Source organism: Channa argus, chromosome 14 (genome assembly GCF_033026475.1).
Source record: "Channa argus isolate prfri chromosome 14, Channa argus male v1.0, whole genome shotgun sequence".
Taxonomy (NCBI): domain Eukaryota; kingdom Metazoa; phylum Chordata; class Actinopteri; order Anabantiformes; family Channidae; genus Channa; species Channa argus.
In genome coordinates this window covers 15,893,971-15,912,293 of record NC_090210.1, presented here as the reverse complement: position 1 = coordinate 15,912,293, position 18,323 = coordinate 15,893,971, and the positions used below count along the sequence as shown (strand labels likewise).

The 18,323-nt window shown below is 40.9% G+C and overlaps 2 protein-coding genes across 3 annotated transcripts in view; one reads left to right on the top strand and one right to left on the bottom strand.

The window, feature by feature from the left end:
- cntnap2b (contactin associated protein 2b) overlaps positions 1–8,580 on the top strand; it is a 30,702-nt gene extending 22,122 nt beyond the window's left edge. Inside the window, exons 14-25 of the mRNA XM_067473902.1 lie at positions 196–280; positions 464–620; positions 2,235–2,362; positions 2,504–2,674; positions 3,155–3,373; positions 3,675–3,911; positions 3,991–4,224; positions 4,333–4,466; positions 5,727–5,820; positions 6,011–6,241; positions 6,331–6,405; positions 6,875–8,580. Of these exons, the coding sequence (XP_067330003.1) occupies positions 196–280; positions 464–620; positions 2,235–2,362; positions 2,504–2,674; positions 3,155–3,373; positions 3,675–3,911; positions 3,991–4,224; positions 4,333–4,466; positions 5,727–5,820; positions 6,011–6,241; positions 6,331–6,405; positions 6,875–7,074 (1,965 nt within the window). The 3' untranslated portion in view covers positions 7,075–8,580. The remainder of the gene's footprint in view (positions 1–195; positions 281–463; positions 621–2,234; positions 2,363–2,503; positions 2,675–3,154; positions 3,374–3,674; positions 3,912–3,990; positions 4,225–4,332; positions 4,467–5,726; positions 5,821–6,010; positions 6,242–6,330; positions 6,406–6,874) is intronic.
- A 1,189-nt stretch (positions 8,581–9,769) lies between these two features.
- tgs1 (trimethylguanosine synthase 1) lies at positions 9,770–18,240 on the bottom strand. Of its 2 annotated transcripts, XM_067473903.1 has the most exons (15): positions 18,080–18,240; positions 17,878–17,936; positions 17,693–17,793; positions 17,464–17,554; positions 17,304–17,381; positions 16,207–16,764; positions 15,571–15,685; positions 14,952–15,038; positions 14,177–14,330; positions 13,553–13,931; positions 13,260–13,439; positions 12,246–12,392; positions 11,094–11,310; positions 10,839–10,917; positions 9,770–10,271 (listed from the first exon to the last, which is right to left on the bottom strand). In XM_067473903.1, the coding sequence occupies exons 1-15, from the start codon at positions 18,184–18,186 to the stop codon at positions 10,158–10,160; spliced, it is 2,466 nt and encodes an 821-aa protein (XP_067330004.1). In that variant the 5' UTR covers positions 18,187–18,240; the 3' UTR covers positions 9,770–10,157. The 2 variants fall into 2 exon arrangements, with proteins under 2 accessions (XP_067330004.1, XP_067330005.1); XM_067473904.1 differs by lacking the exon at positions 17,878–17,936 and having other exon boundaries at positions 18,080–18,226.
- Between the last annotated feature and the right edge of the window lie 83 nt (positions 18,241–18,323).

Below are 18,323 nucleotides of genomic sequence, written 5' to 3'. Positions count from 1 at the left end.
CTGGCATAAAGATTTGCTCTCTGATAGTTACAGAGCCGCAAATGTTTTATTTATTTTTTTAAAGAGATTGCAGTGGCAGTGAACTGTGGAAGGACTGAATAAGTAAATGAAAATAAATAAAAAAATATAAATTGATATGATGTTGAATTAATACAAAAACAGAGGAGTATCTCCATCCTTCCTATGTTTTCTCAGGTATTTTCAGTCACCAGCAGTGCAGAGTATTGCGAACAGCACGTAGCCTATGCCTGCCGGATGTCTCGTCTGCTCAACACTCCAGGTAAGTTTTACCACTATTATCTATCTTTTATTATCAGCAGAAGAGTCACAGCCTTATCAATAACTTATTTTATTGATATTTATAGTTCATTTCAGAGTACTTATGATTAGTACAGCACCACAGGTTCAAAGCTATCAGTGCAGTTAAAGTGAAAGTGATTAGGTTATTTGGTTTGACTTCCAGGTGGCACCCCGTTTACCTGGTGGGTAGGAAGAGCCAATGAGAGGCATTCCTACTGGGGAGGTTCAGGACCAGGAATACAGAAGTGTTTATGTGGTATTGAAAACAACTGTAGTGACCCCAAACGCTACTGCAACTGTGACGCTGACCTGCGTGCCTGGTGAGTGGATCACCGCTCAGCGGCTCCTTTAGCTTGCAGACTTGCTGCTCTAAAATCCCACTGAGCTACAGTCACAGCCTGCAGCACTGAGCTCAGTCATGGTTTCCTAAAAAACCCTGTTACTGCTGTGACATAGTGATACATAAGCAGGGTGTTTGTGGATTATGTTGTATGTTCTTTCCTGGTTGCCATATGTATTCTGATTTGATGCTGATATCATCCATTTAAAGCTGTTCAATTTTTTAAAGCTAAGCTAGAAACAGTGTCTTTTATTAAATTTAGTACTTTTTAGGGACACATACAAACTATTTGTAGCATCCGCATTCTAACAAATATTTTCTCCACCCGTTCCAACCTGCCTGCACTCGCCTCTTCCCCTCTTTTCCACACCCTACGTTGGTCTGAACCGTTGACCCTAAGTACTTAAAGTCCTGCACCTCTTTCACCTCTGCTCCCTGTAACCTCACTGTTCCACCTGGGTCCCTCTTATTCACACACATGTATTCTGTCTTGCTGCGGCTAAGCTTCATTCCTCTGTTTTCCAGAGCAGACCTCCACCTCTCTAGATTTTCTTCTACCTGCCTCCTGCTCTCGTAGGAGATTCCTGCCTGTCCATCACCAGAGGAAACAAGAAGGGGCTCAGAGCCGATCCTTGATGCAGACCCACCTCCACCTTGAACTCTGTCACACCTACAGCACACCTCACCACGGTCTTACAGCTCTCATACATGTCCTGCACCACTCTAACACACTTCTCTGCCACTCCAGACTCCTCATACAATACCACAGCTCCTCTCTCAGCACCCTGTCATACGCTTTCTCTAAATCTACAAAGACACAATGTAACTCCCTATGACGTTCTCAGCATCCTCACCTTACGCTGCATCTCCCTGTACTCCAGTCTACTCTCTTCAGTCCTCTCAGTGTCCCACTTCTTCTTAACTAACCTCTTTCTCTGTATATACTGCTGAACTTCCTCCTTCCACCACCAAGTCTCCTTGTCCACTTCCTTCTTTGTCGATTGACACCCCGAGTACCATCCTACCTGTCTCCCTGATCACATTAGCTGGTTAAGCTTTTAGCCTTGCTACCTTTTCACCTGGTCTTCTGGATACACAGTATATCCACCTTCCTTATCTGCTTCATTTCAACCAACTCTGTAGTCCCAACATTCAAAGTCCCTACCTACCTCTTCTGTCTCCACCGGCACCCTGTAGGTCAACAGCACCGGTGGTTGTCATTTTTAACCCAGGCCGTGACCGATCTGGTATAGAAGTCAGATTTGGTTTGGAAGTCATGATTCTCATTTTTAATTTGGCATGGGTTTTACGGCGGATGTCCTTGCTGACGCTACCCATTGCATTTATCCAGAATTGGGACTGCCACAAGAAGACACTGGCTTGTGCCCCCCTGTGGTTTCATTATCTTATCAGACAGACTGTAGTTGCAAATTTAGAAGAGAACAGAACCTATTTTAAGCACCTGTTAATTGTTTTTTCAAAGTAATATGTCTAGGGTAAAGTTTAAACTTTGTATTTCAAATACTTTGTGCAGGATTCTTTCTATTCTTAGTTGTGTGTTTGTGTGTGTGTGTGTGTGTGTGCGCTTGTGCAGGAGGGAGGATTCAGGCCTTTTGGTTTATAAAGACCATTTGCCGGTCCGTCAAGTTGTGGTTGGTGATACAAGCAGAGCTGGATCTGAGGCCAAATTGACAGTCGGACCACTCAAATGCCAGGGTGACCGTAAGTGTCTTCTCTGTCTCTCCCTCTCTCTCAAATTACATTCACTCTTGACACAAACATTCATGAATCTTTTACCAGATGCTATAAGAAGCTATTTCATAAAATGAGATAAAGAGTTATCTCTGCTGCTGTTTTGTAAAGGGAACTACTGGAATGCAGCATCCTTTAGCAGCCCTGCCTCCTACCTCCACTTTCCTTCCTTGAGAGGAGAAGCCAGCACGGACATCTCCTTCTACTTTAAGACCTCCTCCACACATGGGGTGTTTCTGGAGAATCTAGGAACCACTGACTTCCTTCGCATTGAACTCAGAGGTGTGTGTGTTTATGATGTGCATTATGTTGTGATTATTATGTTAGAATCTTCTGGAGAGAAATTAAACGTTTCTTCTCTCAGTGCAGATGGAGGCGCATCAGGTTTTCTTTTTCATTCAGTCTTTCTAAACATTTTACACAGATTCTTTATCAACATGCACAATAGTTAAACTCGCATCCAAAGTGGACTGATGGAACTAAAGACTTGATGCACATCTTAGTATTATATCTGGCACCAGAACACAGATGCTTACTGTTTATCACTGTCTGCCCCCTGAGTTCAGTTTTACACCTAAATTCACTTTCAACCCAATCTCAAGATAAGTAATAATAGTGAGGTAAATTATACAAATAAAACATACTGCATACTTATGTGACAACACTGGTGAGCTTGGACTGACACACTTGCAGTAATTCCACACACAATGAGAAATCATGAAATAAGTTCCTATTGTGACCTTTCTCTCCACGTGCTGCCAGGAGGCTCAGTGGTCATCTTCTCTTTCGACGTGGGCAACGAGCGGGTGGAGCTCAGCGTACGCTCACCAGTGCCTCTCAATGACGACCAGTGGCATCGTGTGGAGGCTGAGAAGAACATCAAGGAGGCGGTGCTGCAGCTTAATGGACAGCACAGAGATGTCAGAACCACGCCCCCACAGGGATACACAAAACTGGAGTACTACAGTGATCTATACGTTGGTAAGACACATGTACACTCGAATGCACATATAGCTGCTACAGCTGTCACATCTGGAATCATGCACCAGTTATTTCACCACTGATCGCTTTATCTGTGAACCAAAACATGGATATCCTAATGAAAGATGACATCCTGGATGTCAGTAGACATACATGCACTGACAGTGATTGTGAGAAGTGTCTGCACTTTAACACTGCATGAATATGGTTTAGACAGTTGTTGAACTGCTCACTGTGAAGTATTAAGTAGATTTAGATTCTGCCTGTATTCTGCTACAATAAACAGCGTTTCAATTCCTAGGTGCTTCCAGTGGTCAGAGAGGTTTTCTGGGCTGCATGCGAGCCTTGAAGATAAATGGTGTGACCTTCGACCTAGAGGAGAGCGCAAAGGTGACTCCAGGGGTAAATCCAGGCTGCTGGGGTCATTGCAGCAGCTACGGGATGCACTGCAAGAATGGAGGGAGATGTGTGGAGCAGTACAATGGCTACTCCTGTGACTGCTCCCTAACAGCGTATGATGGAGCCTTCTGCACCGACAGTATGTCCTCCAACACAGAAAGAGATTTATTTAAGCTGGATTACATGTCGTCATCTTTCATCTCATGTGTTTTTGTTAGACGTTGGCGGCTACTTTGAAACAGGAACCCTGGTGCGTTACGACTTCCTGCAGGAAGTGGGCCCTTTTGCATTGAGGGAGGTGAAGAGCCTGCCAAGTGTTGGTGTTCCTAGTGAGGCCAACCTGACCCAGGAGGAGCTGGTGTTCAGCTTCAGCACCTCCAGCACCCCTAGCATCCTAGTCTACATCAGCTCTAGGACTCAGGACTACTTGGCTGTGGTGCTTAGGCACAATGGTGGGTTCATTAATCATGTCTCACAATTACTTATAGAAAAACAGATATAAACTGTGAACTGCTGTTACATTATTATTTTGATGTCGTGCTGTATATGTGCTTGTTCAGGTACTCTCCAGATCCGCTACAGTCTTGGGGGGTTAGCAGAACCATATACCATAGATGTTGACCATCGTAACATGGCCAATGGACAGCCACACTCTGTCAACCTTACTAGGAACTTAAGAGAGATACGACTACAGGTCAGTGTTTCTTGCCACTATATCAGTACCTGACCACGGTGTACCAAATACTGCTACTACTAACTATTAATATTGCTGCAAATAAAGTAGAAGATAGTGTCTCTTTTTAAATTCAATTCAATTCAACTTTATTTATATAGTGCCAATTCACAGCAAAGTCATCTCAAGCCTTTCCACATAACAAAGTCAAGACTATAATGATTTATAGAAAAATCCCAACAAATCCTCCTTGAGCAAGCCCTCAAGAGAGGAAATATCTTTAAGGTGTGCTTGGAGTTTGGTCGAATTATTTTTTTTAATCTGGTTCCATAGATAGATACAGCTGGGTGTCATCAGCTTAGAAATGGAAATGTATGTGTTTTCTAATAATGTTGCCTAAAAGAAACACATGGGTCAGGAGGGTTTTTTTAAGTAGTGGTTTAATTACAGCTGCCTTATAGGTCTTACCCTAACTGTGAGTGGGTTTATTTTTGTTTTGGGAAAACGCATTGTACGCATTGTTGAGACAGTTACTGTCAGCATCTACATGAATGTTAAAGTCACCCACCATAATGAATTTATCTGTACTAAGCACTACATTTGATACAATCTGCAAAATCTGAAAGTTCAGTCAAAAACTCTGAATAAGGGACTGGAGGAAGGTACACAATAACAAATAGAAGTGTTTTTTTAATTTTGCAGTTTTGACTCTCGGGGGGGGTTGACTCATTTAGACAAAAAGACAAGACAAAATAAATCGATAAACAGATGATCGCTTATTAAGTAATTTACTAACATTTTACAGGTCAGGGCAACAAGTTTTTTTTGCAAGTCATTTAGTCCATCGCACCTTTGGTTTTGAGTGCAAGAATAATAGCAGAAGATTTATATAATACTGAAGCTACATAGGTCTTTGCAGAGAAACACACACAACAATCTAACCCCCAGTTGTACTTAGGTATCGAAGATTACGTTTTACAGACTGTAATTGGTACTACTATGCTATACTTGTTTACAGTAGGAAAAATGTTAACAGAAGGAGTGAAGAAATTAGAAAAGTGAAGACCAAGCGGTGTATCCGAAGGAACAGGGACACTGATACATTGAGGGTGAATTGTTCCATTGTAATCTGATGTGATCAGTATGGTTACAAATAATTTCAACATGTACTGAGGTAGAGGCAGAAATCAGAGAGATGTCAACATCTGGACAAATAAACTGGTGATGATAAGAGCAGTGACTGAACCTTCTGTCCTCTTCTCTTCTGTCCATTTTCTCCAGCTGGACCACTACCCAGTGTCTACATACAACCTGCCTGAGGCTTCTGACACCCAGTTCAACTTGGTCAAAAGTTTGTTTCTCGGAAAAGTGTTTGGTAAGGGTGGTATTTAAGTGTGTGTGTGTGTGTGTGTATTTGCCTTCGACAGATTTCTTTTTCATTATGTAAAGAATATAAAAAAATTGAAAGCAATTTTTTTGCTTTCCATAAATAATGATATAAGCACGTGTGTTAAGAACCTTCTGCCACTTCTCATAAAAGCTTCTTTCTGCTGGATTTGCTTTAGAAACTGGACAGATTGATCCCATCCTGATCGAACGCTACAACACACCGGGCTTCGTGGGCTGTTTGTCCAGAGTTCAGTTCAACAGTATCGCACCTCTGAAAGCTGCGCTGCGCTCCGGCATGGCAGCACCCGTCAGCACCCATGGGATTCTGGTCCCATCCAATTGTGGAGCCTCGCCACTGACAATTACCCCCATGGCCTCGGCTAGTGACCCCTGGCACATAGAAGCTGGTAAACAGATTAGAAATGTCTAAATTAAAAAGAAGTGCAGACTGAATATCTGATTTATAATAGTTATCAAATGTTTGCTTTGCTCACAGCTGGAGCTGTTTTCCCCCTAAATGAGGACAAAGCCAACGGGGATGGAGTAGATCGCAACTCTGCCATAATTGGAGGTGAAATTGTTTTACTTTCATCCACCATAATTCAATGTGTTAGTGGGCCAAGGCTGATTATAAGGAAGATTTTTCTTTAAAGTTGCAGTAACACTAAAGGCTTTTGCAGTACTGTACTTTTATGTACTGTACTTTATTTTACTGTAGAGACACCTCTGAAAGAAATCCAAGTAAACACAATGCAGTTGGCAGTTTTATTTCTGTATTAGTGCTGGCATAAAGTGTTTTTTTTTTAAGCTTCTGGTAAATAACCACTAATAAATATACACTTAGTGTATATTGCGCCAGATCTGATAGGGACCAGTTTTATTGCTGCAGGTGTGTGACAATTATATTCCTAGATCACAAGTGCTCCAGTCCTACTCTGAATGCTTATCATATGTAAAGACCCCTAATGGGGAAAACGAGGTGTTGTAATCAAACACTTTAAGGCCTGATTGCTAATCAAATCTAAAATATTTGTGTCCAGGCATCATCTCCATGGTGATCTTCACTGTGCTCTGCATCATGGTGTTTGTGATCCGTCACATGTTCCGTCACAAAGGCTCCTATCACACCAATGAGGCCAAAGGAGCGGAGTCGGCGGACTGTGCCGACGCAGCAATCATTGTCAACGACCCGGCCTTCACTGAAACCATCGACGAGAGCAAGAAGGAGTGGTTCATCTGATCCTCTCTCAGCAACATGGACACATGACGTTAGGATGTATGTAGTTTTCTAAACATAGGGAGTAGTAGTGAGGTGACCACCTGTGGAGCCTTGCGAGTGGTTTATTTAAAAACTTGATGGACAGTGGACACCATGGCATGACAGTGTGGGTATGAAAGCACAGTGAACAGCACGGCCTGGCAGAGCCTGTGTGAAGATATGGAAGAGTTTCTTTTAACTTTATTTACAATGGACAGTGGGACAGGATGACAGCCTTTAACTAAGGTGGAGGACTGTGCCATGGCGTTACAGGCCTGGGATGAATGTGTTGGCTTTTATTTATTTATGTAATACAATTTTTAATTTAATTTCAGTTTAACTTATGTATTTATTTTTTCATATTAGATTCATATATTTTATATTTTTTTATCGTACACGTTATTTCTTTGCATTTATTTATTTATAGGGATTCAGATCAGTATGGCCTTGTGCAATGTGCTGGTATTTCAGTTTAGAAAATCATCATTAATGCTGTTCATTATGAATCCTCACATCTGTAGCGATGCACATTCTATGGTTTTTAAATAAGAAATCTCTAATCAATCCTTTGCCTTATTTTATTTTCATTTCAGCAAAATTTAATTTAAGCCTTAAGAGTCTGTGTGTCTGCTTGTCTGTATCAAAGATGTAGCCATGACTTTGTCCACATCTTATTGACTAAAAAGTGCGGAAAAGGAAGCACCACACTCATTTACAAGTATTTATTTTTGCATTTACTGACTGACTCCACTAAGAACTTCAGAGTACTAATTATTGAAACTCTTGATAATAGCACCTTTTTTTTGTTTCCAATTTTGCCAAATCAGTTCAGGGATGAGTTCAGCTTTTGAAGAATAAACTGAGTCCTGTCAGTCCAAAAAGGTTCCACTAACTGCTTTGTTGTTTTCACTTTTCTGAGACAGAGCTTGTTTTTCAGTAGCAGTGCCAATTCCTAAAAATGTGCAAACATTTGTCTAATGGTGAGAATTGCAATTCAAACAATTAAATCAATCATCTTTGAGGCCATTTGAGACATACTGTATAATTTGTCATAAGTTTTCTTCCTTCTCTTTGGTTGAACTCCAGTCTTAGTCAACTTGGGGCTAGAGAGGACTGAAAGGACCCATTGATCTGTCCTTGAACAACCTGAGCTGTGTCTTCATTTTAATGATGTAAGATGTTTCTGGAAACAAATGTTTGTTACCCACATACTGAACTATGGCTTACGTCCTGACATTTGATTGTATTGCATTTGTATTCATTCGGCTGCACTGCAGTGTCATGGCATGCTGTTTGACACTGAATGACTCGTTTCTGTTTGATAAGCCACTGTAGCATCACATTCATTTGTCTCCATGTTATATGTATAAAGAATTGCCTGTTGTTCTTTTTATAGCCGATTTCTCATTTCGTGTTTTTCTCATTATCTTGGAAAAAAAATTGATGCTTCCTTATGGAATGAAAAGTAAAATATCAATACAAATCTTACACTGGCTAATATTATATTATTGATCAAATACAAGTGGATCCATCTGAAAGGTCTACATGGAACATGATGCTGAATGCCTCAGAAAACAATACACGACTGCATGTAAAACTAAACAAGAATGAATCAGTTAAAATGTAAATAAAAAAGTAATGATATGCAAATTCTTCAAATCTATATTAGACTGAAAATAGTACAAACATTTTCCTTCTAAAAGGTTGAGACAGAGACTGTGACTTGAGAAAACCAGTTGCTTTAATTTAAAATGTGACATTGTCCCTCATTCTTGGGCATAGATTTCTAGCTGTTTAACAGTTTGTGGCCTCCCACAGTATCACAGATGCTGGCTTTTGAGTGGGGGACCCCCTTCTCTTTAGCATGCGTGACACAGTGTCTAGAATTTCCAAATGAATCATGTCTCATTATACCACATGACAGATTTTCACGTCACCTAAGTTTTTAAATTAGAAATGAGCTTGGATTTAGCGAAGGTGGGGGTGTTATTAGATCATGTTTGTATAAGTTTTTCTTTGAATGTTGGAGTTTTAACTTACATTTGTGGATGTAGGTGTCCTTGAGTCCATGCTGTAATTTCCACTACAGAATCATGTCTGTTTTTATTGCAGTGCTGCCTGAGGGCCTAAAGATTGCAGACATTTAGTACCGGTTTTTAACCTTGTTGGGTACATAGAGAGATTTGTCTGGATTCTCTGATTATTTTATTGTTTTAATGAACCATCACCTTTTTGATTACATCTTAAGTTGACCACAATGAAAGCATCTGTGGATTGCAGGGAGTCTGTGGGGTAACAGTGGGCACTGGGACAAGAGGTGAGTTAAAAAGTCACCAACATAACAGAGGTGAGGTACAGATGCAGACGTATGCAATGTTTCTTTGTTCCAGTTAAAACATCCTCAACAGTGGAATAACTGTGTGCTATAAATCATACACCAGGAGTGACTGCCCCCTGCTGGAATCTACACTATTAAGACTATGAAAAAGGGGCCAAAAGAGTTTTTAATTCCCTTGACTTAATTTAAACGCTGCAATAGATTCTAAAGACCAGCATGTGAAGCCATACTTTATACTTCATACTACTGTATATTTAATTGTCATCATATAACATAATTTTGTTTTCATTTATGTTCAACTCGATAAGTCCGGAAACTAAATGTCTGATGACACGTTGATAGTTTGAACAAACACACTGTTCTTAATCACATTTATTGATTCTAATGTACAGTAAAAAAAAAATCAATAAAATATAACTTGTTGTAAAACTTTAAAGTTATAAAACCGTAGAACTTCAGTCTTAACTGAATGTGAAGGATGCATAATTCCCCTTTAAAAACTCTGTATTGTTAATTATTCTGGGTGGTTAGAAGCTTTAACTTCAGGTGATATTTTTACTTGGCATGTGACCAAATTGGAATGAGAAAAGGTACCAAAAAGTAAGCCACAATTTAACCTTTTGTAACACTAGAATGGATTTCTTGACTGTGTACTCTAGAACAGAGCAGAAATAGATTTTTGTTCCATCCTCATTTAGTGGAGGGAAATCGGTCCATGCCAAGCCTCCTAATTATCTGAATTGATCAAGCTGCCAAAGTAAGCGGTCACAGTCTTCAGCTTGTTGTTGAGGAAATTTTGCTCCACCTCCACTTTCCCTCCTGGGCCAGCCAGAGAGGCGATCTAGGGACAGATGGATATGCATTGTATCATAAAAATCACACAGTACTGCTGTAGTTTTTACCTGTTGTTTTTTTTTGTACAACATAGAATCATGGTTGAATAAAATGTCGAAGTGGAAACCGATCTATACAAACTAATCTAAACAAATCAGAAATATCAAACTGAAAAAAGGTGATGGTGAAGATTTATTGCCTTTACAGTAAATCACCTAAATTATTACTGGTGCAGCCAGTTGGTTTCCAAAGTCACACAGCTAATTTAAATGCAGCTGAGTGCAGTGAATGTGTTCAAAGGATTGGAGTAAGGAAAAACCTAATAAAAAGAGATTATTGAAAAATAGTCAAGGGAGGTGTAATTACAGGTCTAATTAAAATTTCTTATAGAATCTTATGCAGTATTTAAAGCACTGCCGAGCTGTAGCCTAAAATGTGGTGTTGTGTGATCTTTCTAGCAAAGATCACAGAACACCACACACACACCACACAACAAAACAAGCAGGTGTGTGCTACAGACTAAATGATGCCAGTGTTCCTGTGCAACAACTAATGTTCTCTGTTCACCACTCACCTGATCCATATCAGCATTGCGAGGCAGGAAGTACACTATGTTGTCTGAGATCAGTTTAGCCAGGCGGAAAATCTCAAATGTGGTTTTTGTCAAGGATATAAAACGAGTACTTTACATAAACACAATTCACTTTTTAGGTAGTTAGCTTAGCTCGGCAAACAGACTGGTAACAGTAAAAAAACATAGTGTCTGTCCACAGGAAACAAAATCTATCCACTCTGATCTACACCCCCCTTACTCTGCATCAAAGGATATCCATCAGGCTCCATCATGGTCCTGATATCAAACACCTCAGCAGTCAGGTAGTCTGGTCCTCCCCATGGGGGTGAGAGGAAGACCACATCACCACGGAGACGGGGTGCAAGCTGAAGGAAGTCTCCCTGCAAGAAGTCGATTCTGTCGGCTACATTGTAAACTGTGGCATTGTGCCAAGCCAGCTCCAAGCGCCCCGGGTCAATATCAATAGCCAGAACTGAAAGTTTGATACAAAACAAGAACACAGCAGAAGAAACTGAGCTCCCAGTCTAGTTGTACAGGGACATTTCTACTCTTGTGTTTAGACTCACTCACTTACAGTTCATCACAGGGTTAAAACTGAAACTTTGCAATTCTTCATTGGATGGTGATCAGACTTGAATCAAACATCATGAAATCACTAATGGAAACTTATTATTCAGGTTTTATGAAATGTCTATCGCTGGTTCGTACAGATATTGAACATGAACCAAAATAAAGACACTTTCCAGCTGGTCAGACAACTGGGAAATTAGGTTTTTGGTTTACACCAAGGTCCAAGTCAGACTTTTTTAATCTAATGCTATCCAATACAGCAGCTCTGCCATGGATTCTACTTTCACAATCTTATAAGTTCTCAGACTTTAAGTTGAAACTGTCAGAAAGGTGGTAATTCTACTCTGTGTGTTATTGTTGAGGTCATACTGGGTGGTGGAGTATTACTAGTGTGCATTATAAGAAGAGGTGGTTCTAAAGTTTTGGCCCCCGAATAAAAAAGGAATGTGGTGGCCAAGACTTTAGAACCACCTGTTTTTATAATTCACTCCCGTATGAGTTTCTATTTTGTGTGTTTTGGATTTGTTTGACTGCATTTTAGCTTTGGCTAGAGGGAATATTATCCACTTTCTTGGATCACATCTCCTTGGCTGTTTCGTATTACACACATACTGTAAATAGAATTTTTTTAAGGGATCATGTGGGAGAGTCAGTTGTTTATCTGTTTCTACTGAAGACTACAGGTGTTGAAATTTTCTTAAAAGGATGCTGAAATATTGTTTTTATTAGAAGCCACACTGTGATAACTGTAATGCTTCACACACACACACACACACACACACACACACACACACACACACACACACACACACACACACACACACACACTGCACCTACCTCTCTTTCCAGTGAGGGCAAACTGGATGGCGTTTCCTCCCACGCCGCAGAAGGCATCTATGACCAGTTGAGAGTCTAAAAAGCTGCTCTTCACCCTGAGGGCAATGTGCTCAGCAATTCTCTCGGGGGTGACAGAGAACCAGCCCTCTGAAACACACCATGCATTTAGACAGGAGGTAAAACAGAAGGAGAGGTTATTGCTTTTAGAGCCATTAGAAGAAAAAAAAAAATTGTCTTTGGAAAAACTATTTATGTTTTAGCTTTAGAATAAAAATGTAAAACCCAAATTATGCATAATATACCCTGTTTAAATTAATGGGATTCTTGCTAATCATGAACTAGGTTTATCTAACAAAGTTACAGATTCTAAATTGAAATTCAACGAGCAGCTATTGTTCAAAGATCCTCATTCTTTTAAAAGTAAACCAGTTCGTTATTGCTGCTTGGAATGGGTCCTTGACAAGAGACCAAACTTTGACAGAGACATTTGATAAGGAGTCAGGTAAATTCATTATGTGTCACTAATGTGCTCTACTGTCACAGAAACAACTAAAGGTTTTTTTTAGTGTGGATCTGACAGCGAGTCCAGAGGCAGTGGAGCCGTCGTGTGTTTTACCATGACAGGTTTGGGTCAGATGTGCACATTTTCTGCTCCTAACAGTAACATTCACATAAAAGACTATAACCACATCCAGAGACTCACACTGTCTGCAAATCACGTACTTCTACCTCTAGATGAGTGGTCAGCATGGCCACTTTGAGCAGTCTGCAGCTACACAGCCCCATACACACCCATAGATAGAGTGTGTACAGAGGTGGTAAAAAAAACACACCAATTCAACACTAAAAGTGCAAGAATTGTGAAAGGTTGTCTGTCTGTGTAGAAAAGTATGCTAGTAGGCAACATGAGGAAATGCCCCTATAAATATTGATACAGAGAAATCCCCTCCTTTAGATGCACTTATATATTAAATGTATTACATAATTGTGTTTCATTAGAAGTTACAGACTGACCTCGATCCAGCCTGATCCCTTCATCGAAGCGAGAGAAGAGTCTGTACCGCTGAGCCCAGTATTTAGCCAGTTCGGGTTCATCTGCCATCTCTGCTGGGACCTCCTGTTTCCATCCTCGCTTCCCCTTCTTCTTCTTATTCTTCTTCTTCTTCGGCTTCTTCCCATCTTTTACACTCAACTCTGCACACATGCACAAGTATTTACATCATTCATTGTCAGGCTGCACCGGTTCCCCCAGGATTGTTTTCTTTTCTCCCAAACAAAAGCAAGGACCATCAGGATCATCTGCTTACCGTTACTGCCTTCAGTTGGATCACACAGGAGAAAGTCAGGAATTTCTAGGCATCCTAACTGTCTACCATTCTGCTCCTCCTCCTCCTCTTCCTCCTCCTCACTACTCACAGTCACAGTAGCAGAGTAGGAGGAGGTGCTAGACTGAGTGACCTTACTCTTCTCTCCATCTACACTGTACAGAGAAGTCTCATCTTCCACAGCTGTTTTATTTCCATCCTGGGCACTTTTCACTATTGTCCCCCTCTGCACTTCTCCTGTCACTTCTCTCAGACCTGGAGATATGTCCTCAGGTTTCTGTGTGCCTTCCGCTCTTGTCTCACTGGGGTCACTTGGAATCATCTGTGTGTCACTCTGGATCTTTTTAAGGAAGTTTTGGACCTGTGAATCACATACGTAATTTAATTGATTATCTGTCATTTCCACAGACAGCTGATGCTGGCATTTGTACAGCTTTAAACATAGCGTGGCTCTGGGAACAAGTTGGGTTGCGCCTGGTTGTCTCAAAGACCTCAGGTATATAGATGACACAGAAATATCCAACAAGGTTCAGATGAGTCAGCACTGCTTCCCTCCTCCGTCATAGACAGCAAACCAATGTGTAACTAATGGTTTATAGATAGTACCTTTTGTACAGAGGTGCTGATGTGAGCTTGTGTGTCTCCACATGTCTCTGAGAACCTGATGTGTTTGTTGGTGCTGCTGACTGCTCTCTTAGTCCAGCACTGTCTCTGACGCTTCGGACCAGCACCCCCTCTAAAGCTCAGCGTGCTGTCAAACCTGAGACACAAACACAAACGCAACTAAATCAAAGATCTGTGTGAAACAGCTGTAAACAGTATGGCTGACTGAGGACTTACTAGAATGCAGCACATCCAGATCCAGTGGACAGGATGAGTGAACAGAACCAAGACAAACTACATTATAGTCTCGTGGTTATGCCACCAATCAGATAAGTTGCACTTTAAATGCCCAGGCTCACATGATATTTGTAATAAAGACGTTAAAGGAATTTATTAAAACATATTAAAAGAGGACATATTTTTGATAAATATTTCTTAAATATAAATCTAGAAGCATTGTATGATTTTCAGTTCTATCTTCCAATGGCGCTTTATGCAACAGCTCGGGTCCAGTGAATAAAATGGTCCGTTTCAGCTCCGCTCTAGCTGTTCACAAAAAGCATAACATGGCTTCTTTAAGTGTTTTTTTTCTCCAAAATGAAGGTTATCTTTATATTGACAAGTATGATTTGGGTTATTTATATATTAATTTCAATCAGAAACATGTCAGCACCACTGTTTTTTACAGGACTTTTTCCTTTTGGTTCTAAAATGTCATAATTTCATAATATTGGTGTGAAATGTAGTATTTTCTGGTCTTTGAATGTACAAGACTTACAGAGGCTGTGGGTTGTGTTTGAGTCCCAGTTTATTCCACGCTTCCTCAGGTGACAGATATGAAGTCTCCTCCACATCAAGCTCATGACTGCAAACAAAAAGGACATGATTTATCAGGATTCAAACATGAGTATTACTTCAGTTTTCTGTAGTTTTTTTCATCTCAAACCCATTGGGATTTCTTTTCTATTTCTTGCTTGTAAACCTTCTCTGTTTCCTGTAGCACAGTAAAGCAGTGTCAAACTGTGTTTAACTTGATTGTCGCTCTTAAATCCTTATAAGTATGTCATGGCTAGTGCAGGTACTCTCATGAAGACCAGTGTACTGTGATCCATTGGATGTTATTAGACTCCAAGAGCTGTGACCGATGCCTTTGATCACAGCACCTGTCATCATTTCAGATTTGTACTGTATTGTCCCACAAAAGAACATGTTGCAAAACAGCAAAAAAACAACAACAACAAAACAAAAACATAAAGACAAAGCTAAAGCATTTGGCAGAATATAAGATTTTTATGGGATAATGAGTGTTTATGGCACACAGGACACATTAAATCTAATTGTAATTAAACTATTTTTATAAATAGTTTTCTGTTCATGGGAACTAAACACAAACTGACCTGCGTTTGACTTTAGCACGTCCGCCTTCTGGGGGTTCGTCATCATCGTCATCATCATCCCTATTAGACATCTTTTTCTGGGAGTCATCAGAGCTGCCAGCAGCCCGCTGGGAAACTGAGGCAAAACATGCAAAATATTCACTGCCAGAGTTTATAGCAAATACACAATCTATGGATCAGTAAAGCTCCGAAACCATTAATATTAATGTGTGATATTATTATTATTAATGTGTGATAGTAATTCGATAATAAAAGTACTAAGTTAAGTGATAAACACTTTAAATAACCTTGAGAAGACTTTGTTGTGAATTGCCACTATATAAATACAGTCCTAAAAGTACATTGTGTAACTTCAGCTAGTGCTAATGTCAGACCTCTCTGCTCTGCCCAGCTCTCCCTCTTCCTGCTATGATATAGCTGAACTTCACTTGTTAAGCACCAACTGCTCTGCACAGCTCCTCAGGTAGTCATAGCCATCAAATTATAATAAACAAGAACGTTAATAAACTTACTAAACAAGCAGCAATAATTGTCCTGCTTTTCTCGCTCAAAACACTTTTATATCTCTGCAGTGCTGACAGTACAGTACCGTTGCGTACCATGCGTCTGTGTCACAGGACGCCATAAGGTTTTTACCTGTATTCTGGGCTGTGCTGTGCTGTGAGGACGCTGCTGGTCTCTTCTGATCATTACCGCCATCAGAAGGCTCATCTGATCCACAAACCTCTCCCTTTGCCTGCTCCCTGACACACACGGTGTGGATCTGTGAGTCAGTCACAGAGCTCCCACATCTTTCTAATGTGCAGCTCCTTCCAAACATATCGTTCAGATCCTCAGCATTATGATGAGCTGCCTTCACTTCTTCTTCTCTCTCCAGGCTCTCAGCTACAGACTGTCCATCCCTCCTTTCCTCTAAATGTGTCTCTGTGCCTATGTTCATCTCCCCTGTTGCTGTTTCTCCACCAGTGGTACCATTACAGATAGACGGGTCAGTGGTCCAGCCCTGTGCTGCCCAGTATGAGTACTGCTCCCAGTAGGAGTAGTAGGTGTCTGCAGCATGTTTGTCCCACAGAGCTTTTGTGTCTGGGTCATCCCAAGGTGCAGTGAATCCTCTTGAAATGTCTGTAGACAAAAGCTCTGTCTCTGGATGCTTCTCTAGCCAGCTGCTCCACAGCAGAGCTTCACCCTGTTTAGCTTCAGGAGCCACAGAGAGGATACAGAGAGAAAATCGAATATTAGAAAGCTTTCTCTTGACTCCTTTCTTCATCACTGGCCACTTGTACAACTGTACAATATTAAGCAATCCAATCCAGCACCATGAATATGGATCCATGGCAGAGCTGTGTCACTGTACATCCACCTGGTATCATGTACACAAAGGTTTACTCTTAGGTGACATAATGATGAACTGACTATTAATGCTACGTTTGATGCAGACTAAAGGTGAAGTATGTCCAAATTGAACAAAGATTTCAATGAATAAGGCTGGTAGTAAGAAACAAAGTGTCTTTTTTACACTTAAAGGACAATTGTGTGAATGGGTCTGTAAACTGGATGATGCTGATAATCAGTAGATGCCACTTAAATTGAGCACTGAATTAGCTTCAGATGGATTTTTTTAAATCTGCAATGTTGGAAACAGACTTAATAGAGTCTATTAAAAACAATCATCCCACTTCAGTCTACAACCGTGTCCAAAAATGTGGACTTTCTTGTAATGTTCTCCTCCATACCCCAGTAGCTGTCCCAGCCAGGATCGTGGATTCCTTCTGTTCCCTCTTCCTGTGGATGGCACACTTCCCTCTCCTCAGCTAGGTCAGAAATTACAAAAAAAACATCATTTGACAAAGTTCAATCTACTGTTCTATATACAGAAGAAGACAACTGAACTACCTTTGTTGACAACCTGTAGCTCCTGCTCATCTTTCTCCTCTTCTGCTGCATCTACCCAGTGTGAAACAGCCTTCCTGTTGGACCTCCTCCTCTGTCAAAAGACCACAAATATGTTCACTAAGCAGCAGCAACTGCTCCATCCAAACATTTGAGTTGATTTCATTTATTTCAGGCAGGAACCGCATCTCAGCACACAGACACGGTGCTGAAGAAAGCAGGTCTGACTTACCTCTCTCCTCTGGTCAGAGGAGCTGGCGAAGGCCACGGGCAGACCCATGCTGGTCATCAGCTGAGCGTCCTCGTCCAACACCTCCTCTTCATCATCTGCATCTGAGAGTTAAGGTAGATTCATTTTTTAACTTCATCTGATTTCACCGCTTTTGTGTGTGAGGAAGATGACGATAAATAATGTACCTGGGCCTGCCAGTTCCAAGTATAGTAATCTATTATCAGATCGATAAAGGTCTCGATCCCTGGACAGAGACACAGAAGAAGATCAACACCTCCAAAGGCTTATTTGCTCATAGTTTACTCTGTAGTCCTGCTGCCTAACCATTACATGCGTTACCCATCACAAAGCTGTGTCAAAAGTGATGTCAACATAAGAGAGACTCACTGTACGAAGGCTCTGGAGCAGAGACAGTGGACTCTGTCCTCGTCGGACGCGTGTCTTCTAAAAAAGATCTCCGCCACCACCGCCACCCTGCTCCGCTCTAGCATCATGACGATCAGCTCTTAGCAGCAAACAGAACCAGCATGGACACACTCGATCAGTTCCGCTGGCAAGCACAATAATAACACATCCGATTGTGTCCTTTCACGATAAAAGCATTAATTCGACAAATGGCTATATATATATA

Bases quoted from the DNA above. Each gene is read 5' to 3' on its own strand.
- tgs1 (XM_067473903.1), bottom strand. From the start codon at position 18,186: ATGATGCTAGAGCGGAGCAGGGTGGCGGTGGTGGCGGAGATCTTTTTT. The intron at 15,686-16,206 runs GTAAAAACCTTA...GTTTTGCCTCAG, and splicing joins CAGCACAGCCCAGAATACAG to TTTCCCAGCGGGCTGCTGGC. The intron at 13,932-14,176 runs GTACTATCTATA...TGTGATTCACAG, and splicing joins TCAGCACCTCTGTACAAAAG to GTCCAAAACTTCCTTAAAAA.